This window comes from Terrapene carolina, unplaced genomic scaffold (genome assembly GCF_002925995.2).
Source record: "Terrapene carolina triunguis isolate 2854851 unplaced genomic scaffold, T_m_triunguis-2.0 Scaffold15582, whole genome shotgun sequence".
Classification (NCBI taxonomy): domain Eukaryota; kingdom Metazoa; phylum Chordata; order Testudines; family Emydidae; genus Terrapene; species Terrapene triunguis.
Window position 1 is genome coordinate 1 of NW_020679933.1, and position 11215 is coordinate 11215.

The 11215-nt window shown below is 40.9% G+C and overlaps 1 protein-coding gene across 1 annotated transcript; it reads left to right on the forward strand.

Annotated features, from left to right (window-relative positions):
- Positions 1-412: 412 nt before the first annotated feature.
- On the forward strand, positions 413-9970 carry LOC112108234 (LON peptidase N-terminal domain and RING finger protein 2; the record flags this gene model as incomplete). The annotated part of the gene is made up of 7 exons (XM_026661713.1): positions 413-541; positions 2149-2292; positions 3070-3295; positions 6434-6533; positions 6918-7032; positions 8790-8911; positions 9812-9970. Coding segments are annotated over exons 1-7 (995 nt in total), but the record flags the coding sequence as incomplete, so codon positions are not given.
- Positions 9971-11215: the final 1245 nt, after the last annotated feature.

Genomic DNA, 11215 nt, shown 5'->3' on the forward strand with positions numbered 1-11215 from the left:
GGGGTAGTTGGGAGACCTGCAGATCTGCAGGTCTCCCAACTACCCCTATCTGAAGTTGAACCGCATGACTGGTGCCAGACTCTCTCAGTCCAGAAGTAAAAGGGTTACCTATTGGTTTGCTCAAATGAGATCACTTGACATTATCCAGAGGGTCTGTGGAGCTGTGCAAGAATTTCAGGAAAAGCTGTGTTCCATTCCTGGTCTCCAACGCATGGAAAGGCCACAACAGGAATGGAAGCATCCATCTTGTACTTTTAGATCAGAGCATTGCAACCCACTCCCCATCCTATTTCTAACTTCTGCTCCATTTGAAAGAATGCCGTGTGTCTTGAGAAAATAAAAGCAGTGTTCATTGGTCTCGTGTTACAATCAGTCACTTTGGAAATGTCAGTTTCACACACCTTTTGTTTGCATGCAGGGTCATTATGTGAAAGCACAAGCTCTTTCTGGATTGGGAAGGACTGAAGAAGCACTGAAGGAGTTTCTTTATTGTGTTGCCTTAAATCCTGAATGGAGCTTAATGAAGAAAGAAGCCCAAAAGGTACAGTAACTACATCATGCCACTCTTTTTTTGTATGCGGGTCTGTTGTGCCCTACAGCTAAGGAAAATCTTTGGATTCAGATACATTCCATGTTAATAAAAAAACAACAACCCATTTTGGCATAATATCAAATAAAACCTTAGTGCATCTAATTGCACAGAAGTCTCTCCCATGGCACAGTACTATCTCCTTGATCACCTCCTTGTCTTGTTTGTAGGTGAGTTTTACTAAACTGTGTGCCTTACCACTGTCCTGTGGAAGCAAGTTGCAGACACTCATAGGCTGAGTGAAGTGAGGTCTAACCTCAACTTAATGGTGTCCGTCTAATAGAATAATTACTTCCAGAATTTCAGGGAACAGTTTAGGTTATCAGTGGGCACAGACCTAAATTTTGTTGGTGCAAATCAGAACACCGGAAAAGCATGATTCACAGGAAAATCAGACTCACCCATGCTGCAGGCAGAGAAATCTGAATCGACAGCGTAACTTGCTGTGTGTGAAGAGAGTCTGTAGCCTGGACTCTTTTATAAGAGAGTCTTATACAGAATATTGTAGGGGGTAGCACGAACCGGGGGTGGGGGGAGAAGAGCACTGGGTAGGAGAAATTACAAACTTGGCTTACACAATGTTCATTGCGAATTGGTAATTCTACTGTAAAAGTTAACAACACTGATGTGTTGGATGTGCTCTAAATGTAATGAAGGTTATACCTTTCAGTCTGTCTTGCTGTCAGTAATACCTATCTCTGATGCGTCTATGCTGGGTTGGGTGGTGCCCATTTAAACAAAAATTTATTGGTAAGAGCTCACTGGTCACCAAAGGAAAAGAATCTACATATCAGTATCTTTAAAACTGAGAGCAATCAGGTTGGCTCTCAAATCACTTCTGCCTCAAGTCAAACATAGGGTATGCCAGATCATGACAGACAATAGGACAGTGTTTATATTATCTGAAGAAATAAAGGGGAGTTCGTTCCCTACAATTGTGCATACAGGCAAGGTGTCTGGGATTCGTAACAAGGTGATCGATCACCCAATAACAATTCATGTATGGGGGGAACAAAATACCCTTGTATATCACCTGAGCAGGTCGACCACTCAAATGCATAAGTAGAATCTAGATCTGATGCATATTTGGTATGGCTATTCTGCAGTCCTTTATTCAATTAGGATTCCATGGTCCCACCATCCTTCATCAGAGGACTACTGTCTCGTGTGGGAATATGCCAAGGGCACTTGAAGAAGAAATGAAGGTTACTTACCTGTAACCAGCATATTCACACTCCCTGCCTGTTTTTCCCCACTGTCTCGGAGTCCGCCTTACAAAGGGCTTGGCACATGGGGAAGGAACTGAGGCAGCTGGAGTGCCATGGCCCTTTTATACCCTCTCCCTGGAACATTGAGTGTTCACTGTGGGGAGGTTGGGGAAGGCATGTGAGCGCTCCAAGAGCTACTGCTAGCTAGAGTTCTAACCATGCAGGCTACACCTGTGAATATGCAGAGTACATCTTGAAGAACCCTGGTTACAAGCAAGTAACCTTCATTTAGACTACACACGTTTGTTTCTGTAACTCCATCTCAAAAAATTCTTTTTTCTCATTTACTAGATAATGTGCGAGATGTTTTTCCCAGCCTTTGAAAATGTGCATGACAGTCTCACTGCACCTTTCTCTAGTCGGACAAGGTTGAAACCTGCATTTTTAAGCAGCTTAAATACTGTTGAAGATGGTTCTGCTGCTGGGTGCTCTGAGGTAAAGAATAAAATACTCAAACTATATTAACACCAAGAGTAAATTTGAAGCATCTTGTTATATGCAACAATTCAAGTCAGGTAGATTGGATATGTTTATATACAAACTTAGTTATTACTAGTGCATCTTTTCCTCTCTCAAATTTTAGAGCACTATGATAAAAAGATAGAAGGAAGTATGAATTGTATTTAGAGCTCTCAACACAGTTCAAAAAAATAAAATAAAATAAAAATAAAAATAAAAACAACCCATGGCTGGCCAGCTGACTCGGGCTTGTGGGACTTGGGCTGTGGGGCTGTTTCATTGCTGTGTAGACTTCCGAGCTCGGGCCCAAACCTGGAAATAGCCCCACAGTCCGAGCCTGAGTCGAATGGCACGGGCTAGCCATGGGTTTTTCTTTGCTATGTAGGCATACCCTGAGGCTACCTAATATAATTAGATTGGGGTACCACTTTCTAAGAGAGCCAAATTGCTGTTTTCATATGGTGTCCCATCATGTTTTAAATAACATTTTATTTTTGTTATTCTGTGTGCGTTTTGAGAATGCACAATTATAATATGTCAGGAGGGGTGGTTAGAAAAGAATGAGAACTGTAATGAGAGAAATAGCCCTCTATTTCTGAGGCAATTGGAGCAAGTATCTCTTATTAGTATTGGCTTAGATCAGTTACCAGGTTGCCACCATGACACTACTGTCTTATCATTTCTATGGATAGAATTAGTGCAGAAAACGAGGAAACAAAATCTGTCTGACTTTCACGCAGTTTCTCTTTTCAGGATACTGTATTCAGATTAACAAAAGCCCTGTCCCAAGAGCCCGATGTACTTCGAAGCACTAATTCCTCTCTCTCTCACAATGTACTGGATTTGCATTTTGAAGACAATAAAAAGTCATTGGGAACAATCCTCTCCAGCTTACCTAGTGCACGTTTAAAAAGAAAGCTATCCAGTGACTTGATGGATTTACAAAGCTTGGATGTCCCCAATAAGATTCCTAAAAAAGGTCTGTCCTGTTGTGTTTTTGGGGGGGAGGTTGATGGGGGCAGTGGGGGTGTTGGGTTATGGCACTCTATTTTAAAAGAGATAAGAAAATAACACTGCTTTGTTACTGTTTGTAGGTAAAACTGAGAGAGAGAGAGAGAGAGAGAGAGAGCGCTCTTCAGGTCTGGGAAAGGTACTTAGGCCTGGTCTACACTAGGAATTTACTTCAGTAGAACTATGTCTCTCAGGGGTGTGAAAAATCCACACCCTGAGAGACATAGCAATATTGACCTAGCCCCCAGCGTAGAATTCTTCCATCAACCTAGCTACCGCCTCTCAGGGCAGTCGATTACTTATGCAGACAGAAGAAGCCTTCCCATCGGTGTAGATAGTGTCTATACTGAAGTGGTGCAGCTGTGTTGCTGTTGCATTTTAAGTGTAGACATACCCTCAGTGTGGACCAGATCTTAGTACAAGTAGTTAAGACACATTCTAAGAGACTATACAATGTGAAGTGGCCCATTAACACCTCTGCAGTAATAGGACAAAAATGGGGAGGTAGTGGGTTACAAATTGTTGTAATAAACTAGAAATCCTGTCTCTTTATTAAGACCATCATTTTTAGTGCCTAGTGAAGTTATGAATTTAAGCTCCCAGGTTCATCTTTGGAGGGTGTTGTGTAGGTTTCCTTTGAGGATGAGTGCTGATAGGTTAGATATAGAGTGATCGCTTTGTGAAAAGCATTCACCCAGAGGTGATATGGTGTTCTTGTTGGTTTTTGTGTGTGAGTTCACTCAAGATCATAGTGGGGAGCTTTCTTCTGGTGATGAGCGTGGTGAGGTGGGGGAGTTGTTTCAAGGCTAGAAGAGGGAGTTCAGGAAAGATTTCTTTCAGGATGTGGTTCCCATTGGCTATGGGTTGCAATTGTTTGATACCCCATATGGGTTCTAGTGTGGGGTGGTAGGTGACAAGTAGGCGTGTGTGGTCAGAGGGCTACACGGCTGCAACACGACTTCAGACAACTAGTCATTCTTGTTTGTTGTGATGAGCAGAGTTGAAACCCTTGTCTAAAAATCAATATTGTTCCAGAGCAGTCTTGATTCATCTAAGGAGTACACACTTCTCTTCTCCAAATGTTGCCTTTCTGATGCTTCATCCCCTAACAGCTTAGATATTGTGCTGCTGGTGACAAGAGTGCTGTAGTTATTAGGTCTCTGAGGTATAACTAAACTTCAGAGTCTCTCTTTACATGAAAAAGATGCACAGTAAGCCCAACGAGGGGGAGCTAATTTGCATCACATGTTAATATCTATTTTCCCCAGAAAACCAAGAATCCATTTAAAAGAGCAGTAGCCCCATCCATTCTGCTATTTGATGCATCTGCTTACATAGATATTTCAGGCTTTTAAAACAAAGATCTCTAAAGGGGTTAGCAGTGTGAAGGAATGCTAGAAGGCAGTAATGTGCTGTATAGTGAAATAAGTGGTTAATGGATGTTTTTTTTAAATCTCCACTGTATTACCATTCATTGTTTCACCAAATGTTGAAGGTTAGAAATCTGACTTCTGCCTTGAAATTTACACGCAGAGTACCGCTGTCTGTTTTCTACCTCTCCACACACAACACATTTCTTCCAGGTAATAGAAATGGTCCCCCACCCTGCTGTGATAGGAAAACTCCTACAGAGTGGCCTGTGAACTGCAAACCCACCCAATCACCGGGGTGGGAAATGTAACCTTCCCCTACCTTCACAGTAAGGGATTTAGAGCCATTTCACACTTTAACTGTCAATTTACAGTTTACACAAGATGTGATGCCATGTTACTGTCCCCTGAATAGCCCATTTAGGGTCCTGCTATTGTTCAGGGACCCCACACTCAAGATATAGGTTAAAGATAAACATTTTCCATGAAAACCACTAATCTATCAGCCACAAGACCCCAATGCCCTCCACCTCTTCCCTGTAGTTGATACAGGCCAGAGGGTTGTGTACAGGTTGTCCCATGACAAAGCATAGTGTTGTAACTTGCATGCAAGGGGGGGAAACTTAATTTTTCATGTGGCATCTAGTTAGACTCCTCCACCAGAGAGTTAGGAGGCAGAGTTGCCAATGGTATTGGAACTTTTGCTTAGTACTTCTAGACTTTCTGCTGCTTAGGCTTTTTGAACTACAGTGTTAAAATTATTGGACAAAGATGCTGATCCTTCTGTGAGTTGTGCACAGATGAAGGAATCTGCCTGCAGAGATCTTATTGCAGGATCAGACCTTGTAAGCACCAGAGTAACCATTATGGAGCTTATACTGTAACAGAGCTTCTAGGTCCAAACTTGTAGAAATCTTGTCTACAGGGAGACCAGACTTGTCCACGCGGTTTTGAGGCATTTGTAAGTTTCTCAAGACCCAAGAATTTAGGAGTCTGCAGATCTGAGGGACTTAGGCTGAACCTGTGAATTTAGTAAAGTCTCTTAGTCCAGCTCTTCTGGCTTCAGCCCTTAAACGCTCAGCCTGCTTGGTTTAGTCACAGAGCTTAATGCTCTGGGCTGTGCTTTAAGTTTAAAATTCTTGAAAATCAGGAATTCAGCTATACAGAACGTCCCAACAAAGCAGGCTATGCTAGAAGTTCGTTAATGCTCTTCACTCTTTTATAAACAGTGCCTGCCCTTGAGAACACTAAACATTACTGCAACAGCAAAGTTCTCAGATTCAAATGTGTTAGCAAATTTACCTCCAGCCTTCCCAAAAAATACTTAAATGCAATAGTCCTGACTTCAGAGGGAGAAGGGGGTGTTAAAAAAACAAATGTGGAGTTCTTAAATTAAGCTTGTTTTGGGGGTTGGGGGAGGGTTTGTTTGAAACATGAAAAACTCTTGAAAAATTAAAACCTATTTCCAACTCTGAAGTGTTTTTTGCCTTGTCTCAAACTTTGGCTCTCAAACAGTACCCTCTCAGAAAAGTTACCCTCTGGCAGGAGGTAATGTGTAATATTTAAGGTGGAAAGGAGTTTTTTGCGGGGGGAGTTTGTGTTCATAGAGAACAGATACAAAAACTGGGTTCATAGTAGAAAACTAGCATAGGGTCACTGCTCTGATTCCATAATGTGTACGTACATAGTGCCTGCTTTACCTGAATGTTTGACATAGAGCTGTCCTCCTCCCTTAGATGGAGATACTGTACTTGAAAACTCTGCCACCTCTGCATTACGTGAGATACCAGCAATCCTTGTGGATGCATCTGACTTCGAGTGTTCCCTCTGCATGAGGTATGACTGCATAGAGCTGAGAGTCTTCCTAAACTTTAGACCAAATGTATTTGGTTTTGAGGGAAGGGTTGTACTGGAAGCTATTCTAACATGAATTAAAGGTTTTGTTTCATCTTTGCAAAAATGTAATCAATGTTAACTTCACTGGAGAGGCTGAAATTATTTTTGCAACATGTCAACATAATGGATTTATTTTAAAAATGAAATCTCTTTTACATCATAGGATAGAGACTAGATAATAAAAATGTCATATAAGATTGACTTGCAGGGGGAAAATAGCTTTAAAAATGATAGGCTTAGTGACTCATTACTATCTGTATTGTTTGTGTGTTGGATGGAAATTATAAAGAACCAATTTTATTTTGTCCCAACTGTCTTGTTCAGGTTATTCTACGAGCCTGTTACCACTCCCTGTGGACATACGTTTTGTCTCAAATGCCTCGAGCGTTGCCTTGATCATAACCCGTATTGCCCACTCTGCAAAGAAAAGCTGTCTGAAGTAAGTTTGTATTTGTGAGGGGTTTGTTTAGAAGCTCTTATTAAGATCTTGGTATATTGTGCAAAATCTCTTTGCATACATACAGCTGAACAATATAGGGCCAACATAGTAATCTTGTTGTGCTCTGCCCAGATGTATTCTGAATACGAACACTAGTATTTATTAAGGTGTATTAATAATCTGGAGCAGGCTGTAGGGAAGGGAAGTACTGACCAAAATTGTTCGCGTTACTTTCTCACATTGAAATTTAGGCGTTTTAGTTTTTGTCTGAACAGTCTCTAACAAATATCAGAGGGGTAGCTGTGTTAGTCTGTATGCACAAAAACAACGAGGAGTCCAGTGGCACCTTAAAGACTAACAGATTTATTTGGGCATAAGTTTTTGTTTTTGTAGTCTCTAACAAAGACTGTGAAAATGCCGAAGAGGCCATACTGTCATTGCAGTATCTCTACTGATACTGTGTTGGTGAACAAAGTACGCTTCTGGCCATTCTGGTGTAGCAAATGTATGCTCAGCTGTGGGAAATGTGATTCCCAAATATTTAGACTCTTCAGGTAGCAATAACTTGGCAGCTTTAGAGTCAAAAGGGATTATGTCCTTTACACTAAGTAAAGAGGACTAGAGGTTGGCAAACGTGTTTTGGGCTTTTGTGGTGATGGTGGTGGGGGGGGGGAAAACAGAAAATATTTAGCAGAAAAATGCTGATTTGCATAGACCAAAAAATTTCTCAAGCTCCTGTCTGCTTCAGCTAGTTGTTTCAGTCAAAGTGGGGAGGGGGCAGGAGGGTTAAGGGTCAGAAGAAATTCAGAAATGTCAAACCAGCTTTGTTTCAACACTTCTGAAACCTAAACGTTTTGTTTTTGTTCGTTAAATTCAAACTACAAGTGGTGTTGAACATTTACACCCTTTAGCCTGGTTAAAGCACCCTCCCCCCTTCTCTCCTACTGAAGCTGTTACACTTTACATACATGATTAAATATTCATTGGAGCAGGGACTGGAACCTGAGTGGTGCCTACCCTCCCAGGTGAGTGCCTTAACCACCGGGCGATAGTCATTCTCATTCGCTCACTCTCTCTGGTCCAGTGAATACTTAAACACTTTACACAGAGTGGAGTAGCTTCAACAGAAGAAACTGAGAATACTCTCTGACCCTGGTGGTTGGGGCACCTACCTGGGAGTGGCGGAGACCCGGATTCAAGTCCCTGTTCTAGAGTGGGGATTTGAACCTGGGTTTTTCACATTCTGGGTCAGTGCTTTAACAGCTAGGTAATAAGGGACCATCGCTATCCAAAATGTTTTTTCTTTAGATGGCCTGATACAAGTTTTTCCCAACTCTTTTGATATGCTGAACCAAACCTGAAATATTTTGGAATTTTTGAGTCAAACTGAATTGTTTTCAACTCTTTGGAACTGCCAGTGAATTGCAAGTCAGTTATTCTCACAGGTCTGAAGAGTACCTATTTTTTTTATTATTATTATTATTATTATGTTGTAGAGCCTATGATAAATGCACCCTTCTGGAAGTTTATGGGCACTGAAGTGAATAGTGTGTCCACTCTTGTATCCCAGAGATAATGTAACATTTTTGAAAGGGTGAGAGAGGAAGAGGAATTAGAACAACTTTACATCAGGAAGCTGCTGCATTCATTGTTTTGTCACTGTTTGCAAATCATCTTGAGCTATCTTGCTCTTGGAATAGGGGCTAGACAGAACTGATTAAATATTAGTACTTAAACTTTAACTCTCTTCTCTATAGTTTTTGGCAAGCAGAACTTATAAAAAGACTGTCCTTACAGAAGAACTAATAGTTCGTTACTTGCCGGAAGAATTGTCAGAAAGAAAGAAAGTTTATGAAGAAGAAATGAAGGAGTTATCAAAGTAAGTTGTTTTTCGGTTGTATCTAAATGTTGTAAAATTTTATTTTGGTCCAGATTACTGAAGAAACCTTTAATTTATTTATGAAAGTAGGTTTCAAAGGTTCACTTAATCTGTTCCAATGCTGGCATGTTTGTAGTAGATAGTAATCAAGAAAAAATAGGCTTGGATGTGAGAGGTGCACAACATCAATGGAAAATATTAATTTTATTTGGCAATAAATATAGTGATTTATTTCTATGAATAAAAAACCCATAATTTAAAACTAATTAAAACATCTTCCCCGACAGTAGGAAGTGGGGGATTAGGAGTAGGAGAAGCACATGCTTATAAGTAGATGTATTGGTTGCTTTATCCATGATTACTTGTACTTGCCATATAGCTGAATTAAAAAAAAAATCACAACAGAAAAATGAAAGTATGTTACAAAACTAGAGGCTGAAAGTTAACTCTGTCCCTGAGTCCCCATTTCCACTGAATTCCTACAAACACTCAATGTCACTTTGGAATATAAAGATTGCTTTCCAGCCATGTTTAAAGTATATGTAGTGTACAGTAATATATCTTTTTGAAAATTATAGATAAAAGCTGTAGAAGACTTAGTGATGTGCAAATTAGATGCTTTTTTCCATGCACATGCTTGAGAATGTGATTGCATTTTCCAAACGTTCTCTATTAAAACCAAAGAATGGAGGTATTGGTACCTAGAGTACATTAATAGCTGGGAGAGCCCTTGATTCTCTGGTGCCTGTGAAAGCAACACATTTTTGTTGACCAAGAGCTTATTTTACGAGAAACAAGTCTGAGAAACCACTCTAATCAAACCTCAACTATGAGGTTTTGTGCTGAATAAATACAGTATGCGGGAGGAGACTGACTGTTCTCATATTTGTATTTTTGCAGTTTGAATGAAGATGTTCCCATCTTTGTGTGTACCATGGCCTTCCCTACCATCCCTTGCCCACTTCATGTCTTTGAACCTCGGTATCGGCTAATGATAAGAAGGTGCATGGAAACTGGTACCAAACAATTCGGCATGTGCTTAGCTGATGAACTAAAAGGGTAAGGAATCTTGCTGAGAACATCCCTGTCGTGACTTTTGGAAACCAGTGGAGAACCATAGTACTGTTGGTCTTCCGCAATGAGTTGGATCCGTTTTAGGTCTCATGCTAGCAGATACAAATGTTACTGAGTGTTTTGTTGTCAGGTTTTTATATCATCTATAAACATCCCCCTTTCTACTGAAGTTTCTAATATCTCAATGTTAGACCCAGAAAGTTGACTTATGCTCTAGCTATCCATCCAACTGCCTTTACGTATTCCTGGAAAGTGTGTTTCATTGTGGATATGCTTTGGAATAGATACGTTATATTTAACTAGAAAATAGTAATATGTCAAAAGACTGGAGTGCACATAGCATCTATTTCCTATTACATTATGTATGACTGGTTTGGGGTCAATAGTACTACAGAGAGCCCATTATGACAATTTCTGATCCACAGTTTGGTGCCCAGTAAAGGCTGTTGACTAAATCAAGGTGAGGGTTGCTTTTCTGTCTGTTTGTTCTGTAAGGGTATGTCTACGCAAAGATAAAAAGCCCCTGGCTGGCCTGAGTCAGCTGACTCAGGTTGTGGGGTGTGGGCTCTGGGGCTGAGACATTGCTCTGTAGATGTTCGGGACTGGGATCCTCAGGGGGTGGGGTCCCAGAGCTCAGCCCCAGCCTGAAGTCTACACAGCAATTTTTAGCCCATGAGCCTGAGTCAGCTGTCTTAGACCAGCCACAGCCGTGCCATCAGTCTTTTATCCCTGTGTAGATGTACCCTAAAACTGCTTCCTGTCTCCTAAGCTTTGGGTTCAGATCGGACTTTTATGAATATCCTGGGTTAATAAAGCTGGACCATACAGTAGGTGTTTGAAGTGGAAAATTAGGCTCTTTGAATGAGAATTACATGCTTGGTGGATGAGGACGCTAGATATGAGCTTTGCATTTGTAGGAATCGAAGAATCCTAAAGAGGTCATGGACGTTCTATTTCCCCTGATGGCATGGTGTAGCTGTGAGCATGTACAGCGGAATCTTACAGTGAATTGCTGATTCCTTTGAAAGAGGGAGGAAGTGGAGAATAACTGGATTCTCTGCTTTGTCCTTGGAGCATGCAGAATGTCTTTTATTGCTTCAACACACTTTTACTCCACTTGGGCCTCTGATAAATACAAATACTCACCAGCAACCACACATCACTGAACAAAAACACTGACCCTGGAACCTATCCTTGTAACAAAGCCCGATGCCAACTCTGTCCACATAT